The sequence below is a fragment of the Nicotiana tabacum genome, chromosome 1 (genome assembly GCF_000715075.1).
Source record: "Nicotiana tabacum cultivar K326 chromosome 1, ASM71507v2, whole genome shotgun sequence".
In the NCBI taxonomy this organism is placed as follows: domain Eukaryota; kingdom Viridiplantae; phylum Streptophyta; class Magnoliopsida; order Solanales; family Solanaceae; genus Nicotiana; species Nicotiana tabacum.
The window spans coordinates 127977941-128005811 of record NC_134080.1 but is presented as its reverse complement, the minus strand read 5'-3'; the positions used below and the strand labels follow the sequence as shown (position 1 = coordinate 128005811).

Genomic DNA, 27871 nt, shown 5'->3' with positions numbered 1-27871 from the left:
TTTGCACGGATCGAGAATACAGTCCAAAAGGCATGTCATGTTCATTGAAGTCCGCATATACTCCAGATAAGTCCTTCTTTACTTTCCCCGAAAGGGATACCTCTAGTCTAAATTCATTTGTACATTCCTTTGTTTGTTTTTCCATTGAATCCTTTTTGGTCTAACTCTACTCCGAAACTGAGACAAAGAAGGGATGACAAGACTGATTTACAGGGTTCTCATTTGATACAAGCTAAAAAAATGCACCCATCCTCGTCAAGGGCAACAAGTCGACTTCGACCGGCCATGGTGGCTGATGATTTGAAATTAAAAACTCTTGGAAGGAGAAAATCAAATTGAAGTGCCTATAAAGGCAAATAAAGTTGAAAAGGTTGAGTCCCACGTGGATAACTGTCTCGTAAAAGATTTGAAAAAGCCAAGGTATCCCAAATGCTCTGAAATTGAAGTTGGAAGAAAGAAACAAGAAATGAAAGGCCTACGAAGGAAAAATAAAGTTGGAAAAGGTTAAGTCCCACGCGACAAGCCATTGTAGCAAAGTTTGAGGAGCCAAAAGTTCCCCTATGCTTCGAAGTTAAAAATTGAAAAAAAGGAGTCAGAAGTGAAAGGCCTATAAAGGCAAAATAAAATCAAAAAGGTTGAGTCCCACGCGATAAACCGTCATGGTAAAGTCTGGAAAAGGCAGAGGTCCTCCGGGGTCAGAAATGCAATTGGTATTCAGGAACCAACCAATTGCAGTTGAAAGGGCCGAGATCAAATGACTGAATTGCTCAAGGCCACAAAACAACCACCATTTCAAACAGGCAAATTGTTCTTTATTTGAAAAATAGGAAACAGGTGCAATCCAAAGCAACCTAAGCAGGTGCAACCAAAAAGAAACCGCGCGGAGACTAAAATGCTCTGCAGCAACAACCCCAAAAAAGGGAAGTTTCCTACAAGTTCTTTCCCGCATTTTCTCATTCTTTTAAAAAAATAAAATGAAAAGAAATAAAAGGATAAAAGTTCAAAATCATGGTAGTATAGGGTTTCCAATCCCTAGCTACGTCTTTTCCAACATAGGGTCCCCAATCCCTAGTTGATGCCAACATAACCTGATGCTAGCATAACTTGATGCCAACATAGGGTCACCACTCCCTAGTTGATGCCAACATAGGGTCCCACTCCCTAGTTGATACCAGCATAACCTGGTGATTTTTTCCAACATAGGGTCTCACTCCCTAGTTGATGCCAGCATAACCTGATGACTTTCCAACATAGGGTCCCACTCCCTAGTTGATGCCACCATAACCTGATGACTTTCCAACATAGGGTCCCACTCCCTAGTTGATGCCAGCATAACCTGATGCCAACATAGAGTCACCACTCCCTAGTTGATTCCAACATAGGGTCTCCACTCCCTAGTTGATGCCAGCATAACCTGATGCCAACATAGGGTGATCACTTCCTAGTTGATGCCAACATAGGGTCTCCACTCCCTAATTGATGCCAACATAGGGTCTTTATTCCCTAGTTGATGCCATCATAACCTGATGCCAGCATAACCTGATGCCAACATAGGGTCACCACTCCCTGGCTGATGATTTTCCAACAATAGTGTCAAGACCCCGGTTCGCCCTCCGTGAACCATGATGATGGCACCTAGTCTCTACGACTAGGTAAGCCTAAATTGCGGAAGAAAAACCAAAATTTACGGAAGTAAAACAATCTAAAATAGAAATAAAGCAGTAACAATGTTTAAATGTGTCGCTCGGCATACACCATGTTTAACTCTCAATAACAAAACATAAATCCAAGACCCAACAACCCACGAATCACAAGCTAAGAAGTACTACATAGCTCTAACTCCGGAGTGTCTTACAAAAATAGAAAATACAGAAGGGCTAAGTACTAAAAAAAGCAGGAATAGAAAGGGACTTCTCGGTTTGCGGACGTGGCAGATGTACCTCGAAGTCTCTAGAGCATTCGTCTCCATCAAGGATGGTAGGCCTGAGTAGTGGTACCTGGATCTGCATATGAAAAACATTCACAGAAAGGGCATGAGTACACCACAACGGTACTCAGTAAGTACCAAACCTAACCTCGGTTGGGTAGTGACGAGGAAGATCAGGGCCATACTGAGATTAAATAAATATAAAGATGACTGGATAAGATAAGCAGTACAATTGAGAATCTACAGTAAGAATCTATACAGGATAATAAGAGTACAATAACGGAAACAGAGATGAAGGCAAACCACAAGGAAGTACTACTCATAACAAGAATGATAACCGGGGATCTCTTGGTATCCCGAGGATCTGTTGGTATCTCGAGGATCTCTTGGTATCCTCAATATATGCTAGGGATCTCTTGGTATCCCAAAGATCTCTTGGTATCCTAAATATACGTGCCAAGGATCTCTTGGTATCCCGCACCTTAGTCCAAATTATAAATAGGCACAGGGGATCTCCTGGGATGCCGTCCCCTAGTCCCAAATAAAAAAACACACAGCAGCAATACAAGAATACTCAATAAATGCTAAATTTCGTACTAAGTAAAAGATAATTCTAGCCTAACATGCTTCACGTAATGCAATTAAGGCAGTTTAAGCAGATATGCAATTAAGTCAACTAAACATGCTTTTCTAAACTAACAACAGGCTAAATTCGCAAGTGGAATAAAACAGGAAAAAAAGGAACTCAATTGAAACACTTAAAGAAAAACCAGATTTTTCAACAATTAGCTCAAGTACGAACTCGTCACCTCACGTACAAAGCATTTCAACTATCAACTATATCATATCCTAAGGGGAAGGTCCCCCACACAAGGTTAGGCAAGTCACTTACCTCGAACCGGCTGAAAATCAACCTGAAACCATGCTCTTGCCACGAGTACTTGACTCCAAATGGCCCAAATCTATTCAATTCAATTGCATAATGTAAATAACACTTCAAGTAACTGATTCTACAATTAAATTCTAAGCTAATACGCGAAATTATGTAAAATGATCAAAATGCCCCTCGGGCCCACGTCTTGGAATCGGGTAAAATTTATAGTTTCAAAATCCTCACACTCTCAAGAGTCTAACCATACCAAAATTATTCAAATCCGATGTCAAATCCCTAATCAAAACTCAATTTCTTGGTCTAAGAACTTTTCTCCAATTTTTATACAAATTTCGAAATTAAATGATGAATTCATGTTTAGATTAATGGGTTACAAGCAAAAAGGAGTCTAAAATCGTTAGCCAATCGATATCTCTGAAAATCCCTCAAAATCTCGCTCAAACCCGAGCTCTCAAGCTTAAGTTTTGATAAAAAAAATGGCTAAACTCTCTATTTTTGATATCTTATATCTGCCCAGGTAATTCCTTCTTCGCGAACGCGGTCAAACCCTCGCGTTCCGAAGCACAAAATGACTTTGACCATTTTTCCTCTTACGTGATCGCGACCAATACCTCGCGAACGCGATGCTTTGCACAGACAGGCCTTCACAATCACGTTCCACCTATCGCGAACGCGATGCATTAAATCTACTGGAACTCAGTCGCTCATTTTCTTCTATGCGAATGCGACACCACCCACGCGATGTACAAACACTTAGCCCTTTGCGAACGTAGTGCCTTCCTCACGAATGGGAAGGCTTAATTTTCACCTTCCTCAACTGTCTCTTCGCGAACGCGAGGGCCTACTCACGAACGCGAAGAGTAAAATTCCTCTGCAACAGCTGAACAAAATCTGCAATTTTTTTGCAACTTAAAATGATCCGTGGAGCATCCAAAACACACCCGAAGCCCCCGGGACCTCAACCAAAACTGCCAACCAACCCTAAAACATCATTCAACCTTGTTTCAATCTTCGGAACGCTCATAACAACATCAAAACACCTATTTTTCATCGGATTCAAGCCTAAGAATTCCAAAAACGCTAAAAATACGCTTTTGATCAAAAAATCTATCAAACCTCGTCTGAATGACCTGAAATTTGTCACACACATCACATTCAACACTACAGAGCTACTCCAACTTTCGGAATTCCATTCCGAGCCTCAGATCAAAATCTCACTATCGGACAAGAAACTTCAAAAATTCAATTTTCGGCATTTCAAGCCTAAATTAGCTACAGACCTCCGAAACACAATCCGAACACGCTCTTAACCCTGAAAGCACCCAACGGAGCTAACAGAACCATTGGATTTCCATTCCGAGGCCGTCTTCACACTGTTCCGACTACAGGCAACTTTCCAACACTTAAGCTCTCATTTAGGGACTAAGTGTCCCAAAACTCTCCGAAACTCAAAACCGAACATCCCAGCAAATCAAAATAGAAGAAATAAACTCAGAGAAAGCAGTTAATCGGGGATCAAGGCATAAATTCTTAAGACGACCGGCCGGGTCGTCACATCCTCCTACACCTAAACATCCGTTCGTCCTCGAACGAGCATAAAGACATACCTGGAGTAGTGAAAAGATAAGGGTAATGGCTGCACATATCCTTCTCGGTCTCCCAGGTCGCCTCCTCGACTAGCTGACCCCGCCACTGAACCTTCACGGATGCAATGTTCTTTGACCTCAGCTTTCTGACCTGCCTGTCCAATGTTGCCACTGGCTCCTCAGTATAGGATAGATCCTTGTCCAACTGGACTGAACTGAAATCCAACACGTGCGACAGATCACCGTGATACCTTTGGAGCATCGAAACATGAAATATCGGATGAACTCCTGCCAAGCTGGGAGGTAAGGCAAGCTCATAAGCAACCTTCCCAACACGTCTCAATATCTCAAAGGGGCCAATAAACCTCGGACTCAACTTCCCTTTCTTCCCAAATCTCATAACGCCCTTCATAGGCGAAACCCGAAGCCGAACCCGCTCTCCAACCATATAGGAAACATCACAAACCTTCCGGTCCGCGTAACTCTTCTGTCTAGAATGGGCTATACAGAGTCTATCCTAAATCACCTTAACCTTCTCCAAAGCATCCTAAATCGAGTCTGTGCCCAATAATCTAGCCTCACCCGGCTCAAACCAGCCCACTGAGGATCTACACCATCTCCCATATAAAGCCTCATACGGTGCCATCTGAATACTGGACTGATAGCTGTTGTTGTAAGCAAACACCGCTAATGGCAAGAAATGATCCCAAGACCCTCCAAACTCGATCACACACGCACGGAGCATATCCTTAAGAATCTGAATTGTACGCTCGGACTGTCCATCCGTCTGAGGGTGAAATGCTGTACTCAACTCCACCCGAGTACCCAACTCATGCTGAACGGCCCTCCAGAACCTTGATGTAAACTGAGTACCTCTATCTAAAATGATGGACACTGGAATACCATGCAGACGAACAATCTCCCGGAGATAAATCTCCGCTAACCGCTCCGAGGAATAAGTAGTACACACAGGAATAAAGTGAGTGGACTTGGTCAGCCGATCCACAATCACCCAAATAGCATCGAAATTTCTCAAAGTCTGTGGGAGCCCAACTACAAAGTCCATGGTGATCCGCTCCCACTTCCACTCCGGAATCTCTATCTGCTGAAGCAACCCACCTGGTCTCTGGTGCTCATACTTCACCTGCTGACAGTTGAGACACCGAGCTACGAATACAACTATATCTTTCTTCATCCGCCTCCACTAATAGTGCTATCTCAAATCCTGATACATCTTTGCGGCACCCGGATGGATGGAATACTGCGAACTATAGGCCTCCTCTAGAATCAACTCTCAAAGCCCATCAACATTGGGTACATAAATCGGACCCTACATCCTCAATACCCCATCATCACCAATAGTCACATCTCTGGCATCAGCGTGCTGAACCTTGTCCTTGAGGACAAGCAAATGAGGGTCATCAGACTGCCGCTCCCTGATACGATCAAATAAGGAAGACCGAGAAACCACGCAAGCTAGAACCCGACTGGGATCCAAAAGGTCCAATCTCACAAACTAGCTAGCTAAGGCCTGAATATCCATCGCCATAGGCCTCTCCGATGCTAGTAAATAAGCCAAACTCCCCAAACTCTTCGCCCGACGACTCAAAGCATCAACGACCATATTGGCCTTGCCCGGGTGATACAAAATAGTGATGTCATAGTCCTTCAGCAACTCTGACCACCTCCTCTGGCGCAAATTTAGATCCTTTTGCTTGAACAGGTGCTGCAAGCTCCGATGGTCAGTATAAATCTCACAAGGCACACCGTATAAGTAATGGCACCAAATCTTCAGGGCGTGAACAATTGAAGCTAACTCAAGGTCGTTAACAGGGCAATTCTTCTCATGTATCTTCAATTGTCTGGACGCGTAGGCAATCACCCTACCATCCTGCATCATCACCGCTCTGAGGATGATCCTCGAGGCATCACAATAGATTGTATAAGACCCCGAACTTGTAGGCAATATCACAATTGGGGTTGTGGTCAAAGCTGTCTTGAGCTTTTGAAAGCTTGCCTCACACTCCTCCGTCCACTGGAACGAAGCACCCTTCTGGGTCAACCTGGTCGTAGGGGCTGCAATCGATGAAAACCCCTCCATAAAACGATGGTAGTAACTCTCCAAGCCAAGGAAACTGCAGATCTCTATAGTTGAGGATGGTCTAGGCCAACTCTGCATGGCCTCTATTTTCTTCAGATCCACCTGAATGCCCTCACTCGATACCACGTGGCCTAAGAATACCACTGAATCCAACAAAAACTCACATTTCGAGAACTTAGCATATAACTTCTTCTCTCTTAGAGTCTGAAGCACAATCCTCAGGTGTTGCTCATGATCTTCCTGACTTTGGGAATACACCAGAATATCATCAATAAAGACAATGATGAACAAGTCAAGATACAGCCGGAACACACTGTGTATCAAATGCATAAAGGCTGCTAGGGCATTGGTCAGCCCAAATGATATAACAAGGAACTCGTAATGACCATACCAAGTCCTGAAAGCAGTCTTCAGGATATCTGACTCCCGAATCTTCAACTGATGGTAACCTGAGCACAAATCAATCTTAGAAAACACTCGTGCGCCCTGAAGCTAGTCAAACAGATCATCAATACGAGGCAAAGGATAACGATTCTTAACTGTCACTTTGTTCAACTGGTGATAATCAATACACATAGAACCATCATTTTTCTTCACAAACAAGATAGGAGCACCCCAAGGTGATACACTGGCTGAATAAAACCCTTATCAAGCAATTCCTATAAGTGATCCTTTAACTCCTTTAACTCAGGATGAGCCATACAATACGGTGGAATAGAAATGGGCTGAGTGCCCGGCAACAGATCAATGCCAAAATCAATATCTCTATTAGGCAGCATGCTCGGAAGGTCAGCTGGAAACACATCGGGAAAATCCCGTACTACTGGAACTGAATCAACTGAAGGGGTATCAATACTAACATCTCTCACATAAGCTAAATACGTGTCACACCCCTTCTTAATCATACGCTGAGCTTTAAGAAAAGAAATAACTGTACTGGGAGTGTTATCTAAAGTACCCCTCCACTCAACATGCGGTACAGCTGGCATAGCCAACGTCACGGTTTTGGCATGACAATCAAGAATAGCATAATGGGGAAACAACCAGTCCATGCCCAAGATAATGTCAAAATCTACCATACTGAGCAACAATAAATCGGCTCTGATCTCAAAACCACTAAGAGCAACCAAACACGACCGATAGATGCGGTCCACAACAAGATAATCTCCCACAGGAGTAGAAACATAACTATGGGAACTCAAAGAATCCCGAGATACTCCTAAATATGGAGCAAAATTAGAGGACACATAAGAATAAGTGAAGCCTAGATCGAATAGAACCGATGCATCTCTGTGATAAACCAGTATAATACTTGTGATGACAGAATCGGAGGCAACAACCTCGACACAGGCAGGAAGGGCATATTATCGGGCATGGCCTCCCCCTCTAGGGCAACCTCTACCTCCCCGACCTCCACCTCTAGTTGGTTGAGCATGTGGGGTAGCAACTGGAGCTGTAATCATAGCCTGAGAACTCTGCGGGGCATGCTGTGGCTGAGAAGTCTCTGGAGGTGCACTCCTCCCAAGTCTAGGGCAATCCCTCACCACGTGGCATGTGTCACCACACTCAAAATAAGCTCTGGGAGGATGTGGCGGCTGAGACTGGCTCAAACCAGGTTTGCTGGACTGACCTCTAAAAGTACCCCGCGCAGGAGGCGCGCTAGAAACTGGAGGTGCGTAATAAGGCTCCTGAGGCCTAGGAGGAGCTGGAGAACTATTGGCTGCTGTAAGAGCTGAATGAACGGGGTGACTCATATAACACCTGCCATGACGAGCTGCAGCTGGGGTACGTGCACTAGAATAATGGCCCGACTCTCGAGATCTCTTGGCCTCCTTCTCCTCTTTCTCCCTAGCATGCATACCCTCAATCCTCCTTACAATGCTCACCACCTGCTGATAAAAAATATCCATCTCCAACTCACGAGCCATGCTAGACCTGATGCTGGGAATAAGGCCCTCAATAAACCGACGAATTCTCTCGCGAATAGTAGAAACCAAGGCTGGTGCATGCCTAGCTAAACTAGTGTAACTGACATCATACTCTGAGACAGTCATAGTACCCTGACGCAAATGCTCAAACTCTGCGCACCATGCGTCCCTAAGGCTCTGAGGAATATACTCTCTCAAGAACAGATCTGAAAACTGAGTCCAAGTCAGTGAAGCAACCTCATCCGGACTGTCTAACTCATAGGTGTGCCACCACTCATAGGCGGCTCCTCGAAGCTGGAAGGTAGTGAAGGAAACCTCGCTTGATCCTAATATACCCATGGTATGGAGAATGCGGTAACTCTCATCCAGAAATCCCATAGCATCCTCCGATGCTAGACCGCTGAATAAAGGAGGCTTGTACTTCTTGAACTTCTCAAGCCTCAACTGCTCCTTTTTAGAAGCCGCTACCCTATCCTCGGGCTGAACTGGCACTCCAGTCAGTATAGGAATAATCTCAGGGACCTGCTCAATATGCACTCGCTACTCAGGAGTGCGGGCGGCGGGAGTCTGTGCTCCTCCCCTGGCCTGAGATGTGGTTGCTGCAAGGGGAAGAAACCCTACTTGAGCCAGAGTGGTGTACATGCTCATGAATTGTGCCAAAGTCTCCTAAAGGGCTGGAGTAGTGGTAGCAGTAGGCATGTCATGTGCCTGGACTCCGGCTGGAACTACTGGTGGTACCTTGGCGGCAGCTCGTGTAGGTGCTCTGGCTGAACCACGTGCGCGTCCTTGGCCTCTACCCTGGCCTCTGACGGCTGCAGTAGGGGGCGCGAGTGCCTGATCATCTCGGATAGCAAGTATCCTCACCATCTGTGAGAGAATAGAAGACAGAAGTTTAGAATTGTGATGTCAAAATATCGCACGACAAGGAAATCAAATGAAGAGGAATTTTCCTAACAGTTACATAGCCTCTCGTAGATAAGTACAGACGTCTTCGTACCAATCAGTGAGACTCTAATAAACCGGCTTGTGATCCATGAATCCTATGAACCTAAAGCTCTGATACCAACTTGTTACGAACCCGGTTTGCCCTCCGTGAACCATCGGTACAGCACCTAGTCTCTACGACTAGGTAAGCCTAAATTGCGCGAGAAAAACCAAAATTTGCAGAAGTAAAACAATCTAAAACAGAAATAAAGCAGTAACAATGTTTAAATTTGCCGCTCGGCATACACCATGTTTAACTCTCAATACCAAAACATAAATCCAAGACCCGGAAACCCATGAATCACAAGCTAAGACGTACTATATAGCTCTAACTTCGGAATGTCTAACAAGAACAAAAAATACAAAAGGGCTAACTACTAAAAAAAGCAGGAATATAAAGGGACTTCTCGGTCTGTGGACGCGACAGATGTACCTCGAAGTCTCTAAAGCAGTCGCCTTCCTCAAGGATGGTAGGCCTGAGTAGCGGTACCTGGATCTACACATGAAAAACATGCGCAGAAAGGGTATAAGTACACCACAACGGTACTCAGTAAGTGCCAAGCCTAACTTCGGTTGGGTAGTGACGAGGAAGGTCAGGGCCCTACTAAGATTAAATAAATATAAAGATGACATGATAAGATAAGCAGTGCAATTAAGAATCTATACAGGATAATAAGAGTACAATAATGAAAATAGAGATGAAGGCAAACCACAAGGAAGTACTACTCATAACAAGGATGATAACCAGGGATCTCTTGGTATCCCGAGGATCTCTTGGTATCCTTTACATATACAAAGGGATCTCTTGGTATCCTCAATATATGCTAGAGATCTCTTGGTATCCCGAGGATCTCTTGGTATCCTCAATATATGCTAGGGATCTCTTGGTATCCTTAATATACTTGCCAGAGATCTCTTGGTATCCCGCACCTCAGTCCAGATTATAAATACGTACAGGGGATCTCCCAGGATTCTGTCACGTAGTCCAAATAAAAAAAATACACAGCAGCAAACAAGAATACTCAATAAATGCTAAATTTCGTACTAAGTAAATAGATAATTCTAGCATAACATGCTTCACCTAATATAATTAAGGTAGTTTAAGCAAATAGGCATTTAAGTCAACTAAACATACTTTTCTAAACTAACAATAGGCTAAATTCCCAAGTAGAATAAAATAGGAAAAAAAAAGGAACTCAATTGAAACACTTAAAGAAAAACCGGATTTTCAACAATTAGCTCAAGTACGCACTCGTCACCTCACGTAGAAGGCATTTCAACTATCAAATATATCATATCCTAAGGGGAAGGTCCCCCACACAAGGTTAGGCAAGCCACTTACCTCGAACCGACTCAAAATCAACCCAAATCCACGCTCTTGCCACAAGTACTCGACTCCAAATGGCCCAAATCTATTCAATTCAATTGCATAATGTAAATAACACTTCAAGTAACTGATTCTACAATTAAATTCTAAGCTAATACGTGAAATTATATAAAATAACCAAAACGCCCCTCGAGCCCACGTCTCGGAATCAGGTAAAATTTATAGTTTTATAATCCTCACACTCTCACGAGTCTAACCATACCAAAATTATCCAAAGCCGATGTCAAATCCCCAATCAAAGCTCAATTTCTTGGTCTAAGAACTTTTCCCCAATTTTCATACAAATTTCGAAATTAAAGGATGAATTCATGTTTAGATTAATAGGTTACAAGCAAAAATGAGTCTAGAATCATTACCCAATCGATATCTCTGAAAATCCCTCAAAATCTCGCTCAAATCCGAGCTCCCAAGCTTAAGTTTTGATAAAAAAAAAGCTAAACCCTCGATTTTTGAAATCTTATATCTGCCCAGGTAATTCCTTCTTCGCGAACACGGTCAAATCCTCGCGTTCGCGAAGAACAAAATGACTTTGACCATTTTTCCTCTTACACGATCACGGCCAATACCTTGCGAACATGATGCTTTGCACAGATACGCCTTCGCGATCGCGTTCCACCTATCGCAAACGTGATGCATTATATCTACTAAAACTCAGCCGCTCATTTTCCTCTATGCGAACGCGACACCACCCACGCAAATACGATGTACAAACACTTATCCCTTCATGAACGCGTTGCCTTCCTCGCGAACGCAAAGGATTTATTTTCACCTTCCTCAACTGACTCTTCACGAACGCGAAAAGTAAAATTCCTCTGCAATAACTGAACAAAATTTGCATTTTTTTACAATTTAAAATGATCCGTTGAGCATCCAAAACACACCCGAGGCTCCCGGGACCTCAACCAAACCTGCCAACCAACCCTAAAACATCATTGAAACTTGTTCCAACCTTCGGAACGCTCAAACCAACATCAAAACACCTATTTTTCATCGGATTCAAGCCTAAAAATTCCAAAAACACTAAAAATACGCTTTTGATCAAAAAGTCTATCAAACCTAGTCCGAATGACCTCAAATTTTGCACACACGTCACATTCAACACTACAGAGCTACTCCAACTTCCAGAATTCCATTCCGGCGCTCGGATCAAAATCTCACTATTGGACCGGAAACTTCAAAAATTCAACTTTCGGCATTTCAAGCCTAAATTAGCTACAAACCTCCGAAACACAATTTGAACACGCTCCTAACCTTGAAGTCAACCAATGGAGCTAACGGAACCATCAGATTTCTATTCCCAGGTTATCTTCCCACTGTTCCGACTATGACCAACTTTCCAATGCTTAAACTCTCATTTAGGGACTAAGTGTCCCAAAACTCTCCGAAACTTAAAACCGAATGTTCCGGCAAATCAAAATAGCAAACATAAACTTGGGGAAAGTAGTTAATAGGGGATCGGGGCATAAATTATTAAGACGACCGACCGGGTCGTCACAAATAGGATCTCTAATCCCTATTTGATTTCATTTTAGATATAGGGTCTCCACCCCCTAATCTCTTTTTTGAGGATACACAATCCTAATTTTTATTACTTTCAATAATGAAGTAGTATAGAGTTTTGGTTACAAATAACTCACGAAATTTTCCTAGTGAAAACTGGGGCAAAAAAAATGTCGATCATTTGTTTATTTTGGTGTCTGAGCAGGTTATACCTCGAGACACAGGGTTCGAGACGACCAAAAGAAGAAGTTTCAATCAAGAATAATTAAAAAAAAAGAAGAAAAAGAAAAACACAGAAGTAGATAAGATATGGACAAGACATGATTGAAGTCACAAGCTTTGCATATCCCGCCTTGATCTGAAAAGCTGAAGAAGAAAGAACCAGAACTTGCAGCTACAAGCATCAAGATTCAGATCAGAGTCTACATAAAGAACCAGCCAAGACTCAAGATCAAACTCTAGAAGATTTATAGATAGGAATCTTGTAACTCGTAGTTGATAGGCTTAGTTAGTCTTTTTCATTTTGATTTTAGAGTAATAAGGAGCTCAGCAAGCAGAAATAGCAGCAACAACAGTGAAATCATAGCTATTTGGTAGTCCCAGCTACCAAAGTTTCCAGAACTACACTGACGTGATTCCTTTATAGCCAAGAATATGTAGACAACCTCCAAAGCAAGATTCGGTCAAACTTTTTCAAAATGCTTCCCATGGAGCTTTAAACGGGCAAAAATTGCTTGTATTTGTTCACTTTATCTTTGCCCAAAAACTTTTCATATTTCCGAGCAAAGGGACAGCTGTGAGCACCTAATTTTTGCCCGACATAGGAAATTATTCCTAAAAAGTCAAAACATAATTTTAATCGCTTTTATAGAATTTTAGGAATTTTTCTTGCATTTATTTGCATTGTTCATACATTTTTAGAGTTGTTTTAAACTATAAAAAATGTTTAATTCTTCATCTGTTACATTTTAGACTTTAATTGCATTGTTAGCATCTAGTTGCATATTAATTGCATTACTAAAATATAAAATTCCAAAAATACTTTAGATATTTCTTTCATGACATTTTGCAATGATAATTTAGGATTAGGTAAATTAGATTGAATAAGTTAATTATGCAAAAAATGGGATTTAAATTAAAATTTGAGGCTAAAAGTAGCTAATTTTTCCAAAAAGTGCTAATAAAAAAGAAAGGAAAAGGGGCCTGCCGAATTGGGCCAGCTCCAGCAGCCCACTTTGCTCCAATTTTGCCTGCTCGACCCGCCAGCCCATTACCCAACCGGACCCCCCCTTTCATTAAGGACTCACTCTCCAAAACTCTAAAAGGAGGAAGGAGCAAAACATATCAAATTTTCCCCAACCCTAGCACAATTTTTCCACCATCTCCAAAAGAGAACCCTTCCCCATTTTTAGAAACCAGCGACTCTCCCTCCGTCACTCAGATCAGAAGCAGAGACGAACTATTCTACCGCACGAAAAACTTCGCCGCCTAATTCATCTTCTCCAAAAATCGGACAGACCTTACTCTTTCTCTTCTAAAAATCAGTCGATACACACGCATCTGAAGGCTCGCACACTAGAAGAACTAAGCTTAGAGCTAGAAACAAAAAATATTCAAAAATTTAAAAACTCAAAAAGAAGAGATATGAAAACAAGCTTTGGGGAATGATTTTTTTTTTTGGTTTTAAAGGCTGCCGAAAGTTGTTGAATTTGCTGCTTCTACTTTTTGCTGAGTTCCGTTTGGGTTGGCTTCTGGTCTTTAGTCTATTTGTTCAAGTTTTTCTTTGTTTGCCCAGGTTCGTTTGAAACTCCTCTCTATTAAGCTTTAGTAAATGATTAAACAGTTGAGTTCATGCCTAGCTTTGAGGATTTGCTTGATTTTTGTGTTATTTTCGTGAAGCATGAGGCCTCTTTGAATTAATTCGGTCCCTATTCTCCTGTTAATAATGTTGCGTTGGGTTATCCAATCATATAAGTTTAAATACATTTTTTTAGTTGAGAATTGGTCGAATCTTCGTTTAATTGTAGCAGATCGACATAACTCTTCCTCTTTTTCTGTGATTCTATTATTTAATGATGTTTCCGTGGAAGCACATGTTGATTTTTGAATTTACTGGAAATTGTAGCTATAGTTTGATATTGAAAGTTGGCGTTTGAAAATAGTCATTGTAATATGAATATAGTTGTGACAATCACTTGAATTATTGCTATAGTGACTCTGTAAATGGTTTGATTCCTATTAATTAAGATACCTTCATTATAGTGTCTTATTTTGATTCTTAAATTTGTAAAAATTCTGCTGAACTAAAAGGGCCTAGGATTTTAACATTGTAGTGTTTTGAAAATAATGAGTCAGTACCACAAATTTGAACACGAAATGAGCTAGGAAAACTTAATGGAACCAGTTGCATATTTTGGCCCAATTCATAAAACTTCAGAGTCAATAGACTTTGGCTAACTCTCTTAGTTCCTTTCGGTAAAATCTGTTCCTTATCCCCGTTAAATTCTATGATCAATGGCCTCACAACAATCTCAAACAGAGGAAATGAACAACTCTCGAATAGCGTAGTTTGCTTTAGGCACAACTAATAATGAATTATCACGGCTATGGGTACAGTTCCCGTGGCATGATCGTGATACATAATTCCCAAATTCATGTGCACATTTTACGTGACCCGACCACAACATCGAATAATAAAAAATAAACATGTTGTAGATCGTGGGTATGGTTCCTGTGACGTGGTTTGCAATGTGTACCAAAACGACAAGTGTACGATAATTGTGACTTGTTCCAAAAATAACTCCATAAATAAATAAAAGCTGTTATAAAAGTTAAAAATGCACAATAGGTTTAAAACATGTAATAAATTGGATAATTAGGCCAATTAGTAATAGTTTAGCGACCGTGCTAAAACCACGGAACCCGAGAATCCCTAGCACCTTCTCCAGGGTTAACATAATTTCTTACCCGGTCTTCTATGTTCGCGGACCAAAAATAGAGTCAATTTTCCTCGATTTAGGATGTAAAATAAACTGTTGACTTGGGACACCATAAATTATTCCAAATGGTGGCTCTGAATTTAAATAAATAATCCTATTTCGATTTATGTCACTTCAATTGAAAAAACTCCCTATCCCCCTCGGGTAAAAAGAAGGTATGACAACACTGAAGGAACATCTAGGGGAAAGAAGCTGGTTATGAAACCTTACAAGTACCAAAGTTCTCATCCCATTAAGAACATAATTACTGATCTAACCTCTGGAATCAAAACCAAATCTTCTTTGAAGAATCTCTATGCTTTTGATGTTTTTCTATCTCTTATTGAATCTAAAAATATTGCTGAGGCTTTGCAGGATGCAGAATGGGTGAATGCAATGCAAGATTGGAAGCAATTAGACTCCTTATAGCCTTTGCTGCTTACATGAAATTCACTCTCCATCAAATGAATGTCAAGAGCGCCTTCCTCAATGGCTATTTAAAAGAAGAAGTGTTTGTCAAGCAACCTTCGGTCTTTGAAAGCAAGGAATGTCCGGATCATGTGTACAAGTTTGACAAGGCACTTTATGGACTTAAGCAGGCTCCAAGAGCATAGTATAAAAGACTATCAAAATTCTTGCTTGAGGATGACTACAAGAGAGGTAAAATTGACAATACTTTATTCTTGAAAGAAAAAGGTAAAAATCTCTTGGTAGTTCAGATATATGTTGATGATATAATCTTTGGAGCAAATATTGATAAGCTCGGTAGAGAATTTGCTAAACTAATAGGGAGTGAATTTGAAATAAGTATGATGGGTGAGTTTAATTTCTTTTTAGGCTTACAAATTAAACAAAACTCAAATGGAACTATGATCCATCAACAGAATTATGTGAAAGAGTGACTTAAAAGGTTTAAAATGGAAAGTTCCAATGAAATTGATACTCCTATAGTAACAACCACAAAATTAGATATAGATGAACCGGTTCATCTATTGATCAGAAGTTGTATAGGGGAATGATTGGTTCTTTGTTATATCTCACTGCCAGCAGACCTAACATTGTTTTTAGTGTAGGCCTTCGTGCTCGATTTCAGGAAAATCCAAATGAGTCTCACTTGATTCTGTCAAGAGAATCTTGAGATACCTAAAGGTCACCACTGACCTTTGTCTATGATATCAAAAAGGTAGTAACTTCAACTTAGTGGGATATGCTGATACTGATTATTCAGGTTTTCTTGTGGATAGAAAGAGAACCTTAGGTATGAGACAATTTCTTGGCTCATGTCTTGTGTCTTCGGCTACTAAAGATCAAAATTCTGTGGTCTTATCTACTTTTGAAGGTGAGTATGTTGTTGCTGCCTCATGTTATGCTCAATTGTTGTGGATCAAACAGCAATTAATGGATTTTGGAATTGATGTAGGTTGTATTCTCATATTTTGTGATAATACTAGTGCAATTAGTATGACCAAGAACCCAGTTCATCATAAGAGAACTTACCACACAGATGTTAGGCATCATCTTTTGAGGGACAACTATGAGAATGGGTTGATCACTGTGGAATTTTGTACTACGGACAAGCAAATATCTGACATCTTCAAAAAAGCTCTAAGTAGAGATCACTTTGAAAGGAACATGTTAGAATTAGGAATGATTAAGATCATCTAAAAGGAACCAGTTCTAACTCAAATATTTGGTTAGAAAATTGGGAATTTTTGTACATAATTAGAGTAGATTTTGCTCAGTCTCATGCTTTCATCAGTATACTCTTGTGCCGTGTGCTAAAATGACTCATTAATCTCTAATGATAATATCTCTATTTTCTGGGAAAGTTCAGACTTACACAAGAGATTTCTCAGTGAAGAACCTAGTTTATCAATATTACTTGGTATGTATTCTCCACCCTACATATTTTGAAATAATTATATTTGGATCATGATTAAGAGAAGAGTCCCATTTAATCCCAAACCCTTTTGAACTTATCCATTATGAAATGAACCGGTTTCGTTCAAAAGTAGTCCAAATCTGCATTAAGTGCCTAGATTCTAGTGACACTCTTCAACGTCTTTTCAAACAAAATTCAGTTTGATTAGACTTCTGGAAAAGGCGGCTGTTACCCAATTAAACACCCCCTTCTTAAATTAATAAGGCCTTAGTGTTTCTTCATTCTAATTTTCAAGCCATCAAAATTCTCTCCATCTTCTCTCATCATGCAAACACACTCAACCTCATCTTTTCTCCTACCTAAGCATAGAAATGGCTAACCACTCTAAGAATCCCTCATCGCCACCCAAGAAAATCACACCCACACTACCTACTACACCTTCAACCACTCCCATCTCTAAGAAAGGAAGGGTAAAGATGGTGGAGATGCGGGGTATGAGAGAAATAGGGGGAAATGGGTCTAGAGGAGCTGCTAAGGGGTTGGTTCAATTAGGGAAGGATGCTCAAGAACCTATTTCTTTTGAGCGGGAAACCCTCGCAGACCTAGTGAGAAATGTATCTGACAGTTACAATCCTAAAAGAAAAAAGGAGTTTAGGAGTGAAAGTCCCAGGTACTGCCAGGGCAAATAAGAAAAGAAAGACTGCTTCATCAATCCCTATAGAGACTTCTCCTACAAGAGGAAGAGCTACAAGGAGTCAGAAAAAGCAAAGTAAGGCTGAGCTGGAAAAAGCCTTAGAAGAAAGTAAGAAGAAAGCTTCTGCTAAGGGAAAGAAGAAGGTGGTTGAGCCTGTTAAGGCAGTTGAAATTGATGAGATGGACCTGGTCCTTTGGGATAAAGAAGAGACAGAAGACATGAAGGTTGTGACTCCAAAGGCTAAGAAAGTCAAGACTTCCACAAAGAAGTTTGTATCAAAAACAAAGTCTGCTAAGCCATCTACTTTTGCTAAAAGAACCAGGTCTGCATTGAAATCAAATCAAGTGAAAATAGTGGAGAATGAAGAATGGAGTGGAGCATAAGAAGAATATGATGCTGAGAAGGACAAGATGGTTAAATTTGGGAAGAGAACCATCTTGAAAGGTAGACTCCTCATGGACTTGGAGTAGGAACGGATGTTAATGCTGCTGGAAAAGTTACAGTTGCAAGGTTGGAAGGACATTGTCCTTCAGATGGATGGAAAGCTAGCTAGAAGTGAGATTGTGGAGTTCATGGAGAATGTGAGATCAAAGATGGTAGGGTCACCAATGTGCTTAAGAGGGTGGCAGTGAGGTTTGATGATAAAGAATTGAGAGAGATCTTAGGTGTACCGGCTGAAAAGTACAATGATTATAAGAAGCTTAAATGGCCAAGTCTAGAGAATCTCCCCACTGCCCTTGCCATTACTAGGATGTTTGGTGACAATGAAGAGGAGCTTGAGCCCAAGGCTATTTACAAAAGTGAGATGAAGCCGCCTCACAAAGTGTTGTTCGAATTTTTTAACAAAGTTGTGCTGCCTAGGTAGGAAAGGAGGCACATTGCCATATTCATGGACCTGATCCTTATGGAATGTCTGGACAGTGGGAGGCAAATAAATTGGCCTGGATTTATCATCCAGCTTTTTGACAGGGTTCTAAATGGCACCAAAACTCACACCGTACCCTATGGTTTTATTCTCACTATTGTACTTGCACACTTCAAGGTACCCATCAAGAAATGGGAAGTTGGTACAAGCAAGAATCATTTTGGGGCAAACACTCTAACTGCTTGCGACTATGAAGTCCAAACCACTCCCAAAGAACCTGGTTTATCCAAAAAGGTACTAGTGAACATCAAAATGTGAGCTTTGGTGCAGGAAAGTGGGGCTAAGGATGTTGATATTGATAGGCTGAAGAAGAGGTTGGCAGAAGTGGAGACTAAGAGAGATGCTCTCAGAGCTGAGCTAGCAAAAGAAAAGGAGAAGAATGATGGCATTCTTCAGGATATGCTGAAACTGCTTCAAGCCAAAAACCAAGAACCTAGTCCTTTCTAGCCTTAAGCCTCCTAGCCTAGTTAGATCAACCAGTGACCCAGGTGAGATTTTTTTGTTGCTTCTTTTGCTCAAGATCTAGTGTTTTATTTCTTTTTATGCTTTATGGTAGGAACTTATCAATTAATGAAATTCACTGCTTCTATACTAGATGGCTAATATCCTTAGATTGATAGATGATACTTGATTCCATGATTGCATTTGAAGTAGCCCTAGTGGTTATGAGTAATTTCTATTAAAATCTAATTATTTAACATAATTATGCAACTTTTCGATGATGCAAAAAGGGGGAATTAGGTTGTGCTTTTACTTTGGACTGTGATGTTTATAACCAAATGAACCTGGTCCTTGATGATTGGTGACTTCAAAAAGGTAAAGTGTTCTAACTTTGCGTTGATGTTGAGTTGATTGAAACAGGGCCTACACTTATGAAAAACACAGAGTTTGTCATCATCATAAAGGAAAAATTTGTTGGCCGAGGTGATGTTGGTTTTGATGATTGATAAATGAACTCAAGCATGAACCAGGTCCATCCACAGTGTACACAGAAGCATAAGGGATGCACGTAAGGGAGATAAACTTAACTTGTTATATCTGATATCTCCTGATAAAAAAGGTTGCATAATTGGTAAGGAGAAAGACTCCTTATTCAAAGAGAACACTATCCAAGATAATGAAGGAATTAGAAGTTGAAGTTAACTAAAACTCTTCCATCAAGGAAGAGTATAGCATTGGACTCTAGTTATTTCTTATTCTACTAACTCTATAAATTACAGGATGTTCTCACTTTACAGGTATGCCCAAAAGCTGAAGTTAAACGTGAGTTGAGAGTAAAATAGCAAGGCATTTTGCAAGCAATTCTTGTGTGCGAACCTGAAGCTACATGAACTAGGTAGAAGAACCAGTTCCAAGTGTCTGTCTTTTATTCTAGTTTCATTATAGCTAGTGATTTTTAAATTGTACCTTTCAGCTTTATCTAGAAGCAATTGTATTAGGTTCTTTGAGTATTCAAGTTAGAATTAACTTGAAGTTGTTGCAATAGTTAGAGGTTGGTTGCTACAACGGGATTAGAGATAATCCTTAGGTTTATAAAGAGTTTTTGCAAATGCTGTTTTGGCTAAGTGATTTTGGTGAAGTGTTGGGGAAAATCCTACTGAGTAGTAGGTCGTGGGTTTTTCACCTTTTGAGCCGAGTATTATTCACGTAAAAATACTTGTGTTTTTTACTTTACGCATTTATAATTTCCGCAATAGCAGTTTAAGGAATACATAGAAGAACCTGGTCCTTCTAAAATCTGTACATACAAAAATTGAAAATCACACAAATCACCGCTCCCTCTTGTATGGTATTGAAGTATAAAACATCACCTTATCTCACTGAGTTGCGCAAATCAAATCCTATTCAGTGTGAGATTAAGGGACAATGTAGTATAGGGTTGATTGAGGACAAGCATGTACTAATAAAACTGACGTTGATAGAAGAATATGTTCACTTGTTACCGAGGCCAGCCATCTACTTAAAGGTCGCAGGAGATTATTGGCAAATGCGAACGTTAAAGTGGTCAACATGGTGAAAACCAGATAAAGAAATGACGATAGCAGTGGCGTGGATATCCTTTCCGGTACTGCCACCGAACGTTTTTTGGAAAGGAATGTGTTTACTCATTAGCCAATGCAGTTGGTCGACTCCTCAACGTTGATATGGCCACTAAAAATGGCACATGGCCTAGTTACAAGAAAAGATGAGGAGAATTGGATTCGAATTAAGTATGATTACCTTCCTAAGTACTGTGAAACATGTGCTAAGCAAGGATATACTGAAAGGTAATGTCGAATTTTTACACCCTGAGTTGGTACCAATTGTACATGAAGATGACATAGACGAAGGAAAGGCAAAAGAGGTAATTGGGACTGCTGCAACATCTATAAGGGTATTGATGAGCAACAAAATTGTTGGTAATCCGAAACCTAATCCAGTTCGACAAGAATGGATGCAAAGGCGTAACAAATATCAAAGAGACAAAAGGGGAAGAGTAACAGCTTTGGGAAGTGGTAATGAGGTTGCCCTTACAGATGGCAAGGCAAAAGGAATTTCTACCAGTAATACATTTGAAGCATTGGCCAACGAAGAGCAAAATTCCAACGATGTGCAAGGAACAAGAACTGATAATAGGTTGCTGGGCAAGGAGGTTGAAAAACCAAGTCCTAGTATAGGGGAAACAATTACTCATGCGGCAAAAAAGATGTTTACCCATAATCCAAAAGGACTAGAAGATACAATTGTGGAAGGAGAGAAGAGTGCAGATCCAAATGAAATTGTAGAAACACAACTGCATGTAGAGGACAAAGCTAACCTTAATTTGAATCAGACAAGAGATGAGGGACAAAAAGAAAATGTTAAAGACTGGGTAAACAAATCATTCGACAATGTTTTGAATCAATAATTGATGAACAAGTCATGCCAATATGTACAATCTCAGATGTTGGCGAGACCTGCAAACTATGACAATGTAAGTGCACTCTGGAGTGATGAGGTTAAGGTTATGGAGGATGACACAATTGAAAAATGAGTTGATAATGTTGAAAAGAGAGACAAAAAGGAATCGAGTGGTGATAGTGAACAACTAATACAAATGGAACAACAACAAGAGGACAATTTGGGGAATAAGGAGGAGGGGCAAGATAAATTGGAGCAGGTTCCGCTCAATACTGTAGGTCGAGAGCTGAGTGAAGTGAGGCATATTTATCGTGGAGATAAGGACCAACCAAACGATGGTCCTATTGACATTCATGATACTGTGAACGAAGAGTGGAATATTAGGACAAGAGGTCCTAATATTGACAAGAATCATCCTTCCAAAGCCTTCAAAATGTGTCCAAAAATGGGTGATTTATCACCAAGGCAGATTGATAAGTCAAAACAAAGAGGAAACAATCAAGAGAAACTAGCGTTCCACCAGCTATTGTGTATTTACTGATCTAATATTCCATATGAGTGTCTAGAAGAGATACGAAGTCTCGATCTAATGTCTAGCCATGATGAATGCGCTTATAAGGAATATTGTATCAGTAAATACATAACAAGCTGTTCAAAGACTCATTAAGATGCATAGGCAGCAACAATTCTTATTCATTGATATATGGAACCATTACAAAATGTGAATCTGCTATCGAAGGAGGCTGGGAATACATGCGAGAGAACTGAATGTCTCGGGTAAGATTTGCGTTTTTATTGACGAGTTGTTTGAGTATGAGATATTATCCTTATCCTGAGTCTTGGTATGCTTAGATTCCGGTTCCCCAGCCGACTGTTGAATCTCTTTTTGCCTTGGTGTGCGAGACACCAATAGTCAGGTTTCATTACTTCCGAAATCCTGGTGATGGATGTGGAGAGGTGTGTGAATAAGAAAGGAAGCTTAAGAATAGTCATTAAGAGAGGTGACGGTGACCCTCTTTTGCTTTTTCAAGCTATGAATGTAGAGATCAGGTTGAAGAGTGAAAGGGACGAAGTGGTATGAAGTTGCTTGAACCTAAGCAAAAACATCTCTGAACAAGGTTCTAGCACCATGCCAAATGTGTCCGAAGAAGAAGAGCAAAGCAAACGAAGGACATGGAACACAAAATTACACTTAGATTGGTCAATCATGATATTGGGAAGGAATTGATTGTAATGTTTTTATATGCTAAATGTACAACATGTGAAATGATTGAATTGTGGGACTCCTCAAACGCATTAGCTCCGGGCATGAGGGTTCCTTGGCTTGTAGGAGGAGACTTTAATGTCATTATATCAGAGGAGGAGAAGTATGGAGGCCTACCAGTATACATGGTAGAGATAGAGGACTTTATACATTGTATCCAAAGCTGCTTGCTGAATGAGGTTGGATACAAAGGTAGTAAGTTTACATGGTGGAATGGAAGGGGTGGTGACGATTATATATTTAAGAGATTGATAGGTGTTTGGTGAATCAAAAGTTTCACGACCTATTACCTTCCTTGAATATAGAACATTTGATTCGAATGGGTTCGGATCATGCACCACTTCTCCTGCATGTGACATGAACCCGATACAAATAAAGAAATCATTCAAATTTTTAAATTTTTGGACTAAGCATCCGACCTTTATTGATGTGGTGAGGCAGCACTGGTACACAGGTGTGGTGGTTAATTCATTTGTTATGTTTCATCATATGTTAAAAAATATGAATGTTGCATTGACTCAATGGAGAAAGGAGACATATGGGGATATTTTTCAGCAGATTGCTACAGCGGAAGATGTGATCAAAGCTCATGAGATTAAATTTGAGATGCATCCAACTCTTGCTAATCGTGAGAAACTCCATAAGGTGCAAGATGAATTGATTAAATTTTTACATCTAGAGGAGGAATTTTGGAGACAAAAAGCAGGTATGCAATGGTTTCAGGATGGCGATAGAAACACTAAATTTTTTCATGCACAGGTGCAAGGAAGAAGAAGGACATTACATGTTCACCGTACACAAGATGGTAATGGCAACTGGTTGGAATCTATGGATGATATAACTAATGAAGCCATTCGATTTTTAATGATCACTTTAAAGAGTTTGGCCCAACAGAGAATTTTGAATTATTAGAACATGTTCCTTCCATAATAGATGAGCAGTAGAATAAAGCTCTCATAAAAGTACCTACCGCCAAGGAGGAGAGAGTGCAGGAGGTCTAGATGGTTTTACATGAGCATTTTATCAAGCCAGCTAGGAGGTGATAGGTTCGGACATTGTGGATATATGGTCAAGGCATTCTTCTGCGGATTATGAATTTCCATGGTTTGTAACTCATACAAACTTGGTTTTGTGCCCAGGAAGAAACTTGTGACTTCATTTTCGGATACGAGACCAATAAGTTTAAGTACTTTTTGAATAAAATATTCCCAAGGATTTTACATGAAAGGTTAGTTGATATACTCCCTACAATTATATCAACTAATCAGGTGGGGTTTGTGAAGGGGAGAAGCATCATTAAGAATGTGTTTCTAGCGCAAGAAATTATTATAGATATACGATTTAGAGCCAAACCAGCCAATCTAGTAATCAAATTGGATATGGCTAAGGCGTACGATAGGGTCTCGTGGTTATTTTTGACAAAGGTTTTGCAAAAGATGAATTTTGGCGAAAGGGTGATTGATATTATTTTTCGGCTTCTTTGCAACAATTGGTATTCCATACTGATAAATGGCAAGCCGATTGGTTTTTTCCGGTCCACAAGGGATGCGAAACAAGGAGATCCTCTATCTCCTACTCTTTTTTATCATTGCAGCATAAATATTATCTATAACATTAAACTCTTTACATGGAAATCCATACTTTGCGGGTTTTGGAATGCCAAAATGGAGTCTGTCGATCAATCATCTAGCATATGCGGATGACATAATCATATTATGTTCAGCATGGGCTGCTACTTTACAACTACTGATGGGATTATTAGCAGAATATGAGAAGGAGTTGGGCCAAAAAATCAGCAAAGAGAAGAGCTTGATTTATTTGTATGAATATGTTCTTATGGAAATGGTTATCACGGTGGAGATTCTTACACGTATTTGCCGAAAGGCTTTTCCTTTTGCTTACCTTGGATGCCCTATTTTCTATAGTCTAAAAAGGAAAGCATACTACGATGGATGAAACACGAAGGTGAGTGATAAGAAGCAAACATGGAAAGGAAAATTACTTTCAATCGGAGGAAGGACAATCTTGATCAAACATGTGTTGCGAAACATCCTTATTCATTTGTCATCTGGAATAAATCTGCCAGATTATGTAATTGCTTAAATACATCGTATGTGTGCAAGGTTTTTCTCGACTAATTCCATTGACGAAAAGGGCAAATATTTTTCACCATCCAATTTTTCCACCTTAGGATGTCGTGAAGGCACTAGGTAAGCCTAACATACATTAGGATTCAAAAAAAAATAATGATTTAAAATTTATGTCACGACCCAAACCGAAGGGCCGCGACGGGCACCCGGTGCCTTTCTCAACTGAGTACCAACATAGCATATCTTTCTTATTATACTATCTTGAGAAAATGAGCCAGAAACTCGTCATGAGATAACAAGAATAAAACGTAAGGGAATACTCAACATATGACGACCCAACATGATATACAAACTTATACATGTGACATACGGGCCGATATGGTCGACATGACCATTTGTAAACTCAACACATAGGCCAACAAGGCCATACAAGTATCCATAAACCTGACATATGTCTATAAGCCTTTAAGAGTACATAATCACAAAGGTCGGGACAGGGCCCGCCATACCAATCAATACATATCCAAAGCATACTGACCAAATAGGCAACTCCAGAGCAAGTGGAGTGTACCAACACTTCCGTTGAGCTGATAGCCTACTAGGAAGACTGTCAACCTATCAATCGGGACCTACGGGCATGAAACGCAGTGTCCCCAGGCAAAAGGCACGTCAGTACAAATAAAGTGCCGAGTATGTAAGGCAGGAAAACATAAACAAGAACATTAATGTAAAGAGAGATAGACGAAATACAACCTGTAACATCTGAGTGCCTCTAGCGGATACTGACATGAAATGCATAATACATATATATACATAAACTTTTAAAAACATACGCCTCTTTGGGCGTCATCATCATCATATCGTACCCGGCCTCAAAGAGGACTAGGTAAAAACGTACCCGGGCATCATAAGGCTCGGTAGAATCGTATCCGGCCACATGGAGCTCGGTAAATCCAATTGATTAGTGGTTGCACAATAGGTGTCGTACCCGACCGACTATAGCGTGACTCAGTAGAGTAAAATAGATACTATATATAATGTATGCTAGACTCATGGAATCATGTTCTAAACCTTTCGGAGTGACTTAACGTCGTTGCACATTCGATTAATATTATGGACATCCATACCCTCAATATGAACCTCAGTAGGATTCAAGGATCATACACACTTGCTTAGAATAACTTTATAAGGAAAGAACAACATGAACAACCTTAGTTCCTAGGAGTACATCCGTTATGAATTAGCATAACGTTTATGTTCATGTCACGTTAGATCATGCCAGAAAAAAGTAGTAAGTGCCTTAGCATACCTTAACTATGTTGAGTCCTTAATACCTCCCAAGAAACTCTTCAAACAACTCAATTCAATTTACCATTGCATAAGGAGATTCAAAATCAATATTGAATAAAGGCTAAGTCTGCAACACAAACTTGTAGCTCGTTTATATAAATTCGGGCAGCATCTCCCCTGTAACAAAAGCCTACTCTAATACCATATACCAACAATAATTACCAGAGAAATCCAGCAATACATAATTATCAATAACAAGACACCATAAAACAACAATAAGTCACAACTATTTTACGACGAGTGTCAAGCTCCAATTGGAATTTGTATATCCCATATCACCCCTTATAAACTTTTTACTTTAACTTAATAGTATCATTAATATGATAATGAAGTCATTCATCAATAATTCCAGCCTCATACCATATATCCATAACAAAGAAAACGATCCACAACTCCATTTATTCTCAATTAGCAACTTTATTCACTAGTTCATGTCTAGTTCATCCATTTAACTCAACCGATGTCAATATAACCTTAAGCACCTATAGGAACACAATATAATTACTTCTTACAGTAGATGCAAGTCGAAATCTATGTTATATTTAGCTTACAATAGCCCAACACACCCCAATCGATTCATACCCAAAACGACGACTATAGTAGTGTCAAACACCCCGAAAATATTACAAAGAATGATTAATCCATCATTTAGTTATTATGTTGTGTTTCTCCACACCATTTATCCTCCAAAAACTCTATCAAATATTAGCAAAATATACATCCCAAAATCTACATGAAACAGCCCACAAAACAGTCCATTACAAATCAAATAACTCGAATTTGCGGCTTCCGATCACCGTCCCGTGAGTTCTAACTATTATAAAATGAATTAATCAAACTTCCTTGATATTTAAGATCTTAAAACCAGAAATTAGGCATTTTTATTAACTTCAAAATACCTTCTAAAACTCAAACTATAAAGAAAAAAAAGTGATATAGCGATACTTACGTCGCTGGGATCATTTTGATGTTATCGCTACTTGATTTCGTGCCCCGGATGATAGTATCGTTGAAAATACTTATGGAGGACTTGAGGGTGAGTTTAGGGGTGTTATATGGTCTTGCTATATGGAAAACTAAAGTAAGAGACGAGACAGAGAGATAAACATCCCATTTTCTAAAAGTCCAAAATGTGCCACGTGCCACTCTCTCATTGGCTTTTTTTCAAATGCGTATATCTTTTTATCCGGATGTCATATGAATTAACTTTTAAGAGATTTGGAAACTACATTCAAAGACTTAATTTGGTATATAATATGTCCCAAAAAATATCATATAGCACACGAAATATATTTGTCAAAAAACTCAGTTACAAGGCAAATCCTTAGTCGGTTTTTCCGCAACATAGATCCGATTTTTCTCAAACTTTATACTTCATATACAAACATCATATATAGTCATATAATGGCTTTAAATGCATTTAAATCATGGTTAACAAGTCTCATATTCATCTTAACTTACTTAACACTTCGGCAAACCTTTCTTATCCTTGTAGAAGGATTT

General features: G+C 39.9%; 1 protein-coding gene across 7 annotated transcripts in view; it reads left to right on the top strand.

The window, feature by feature from the left end:
- LOC107828241 (uncharacterized) overlaps positions 1–25603 on the top strand; it is a 31144-nt gene extending 5541 nt beyond the window's left edge. Inside the window, exons 1-3 of one of the 7 annotated variants that reach the window (XM_075253402.1) lie at positions 13314–14100; positions 15659–15943; positions 16357–25603. In XM_075253402.1, the coding sequence (XP_075109503.1) occupies positions 20970–21671 (702 nt within the window). In that variant the 5' untranslated portion in view covers positions 13314–14100; positions 15659–15943; positions 16357–20969 and the 3' untranslated portion in view covers positions 21672–25603. Of the gene's footprint in view, positions 1–13313; positions 14101–15658 lie in introns of those variants that run through there. The other 6 variants (XM_075253396.1, XM_075253412.1, XM_075253415.1 and 3 more) reach the window with 6 other exon arrangements.
- The last annotated feature ends 2268 nt before the right edge of the window (positions 25604–27871 follow it).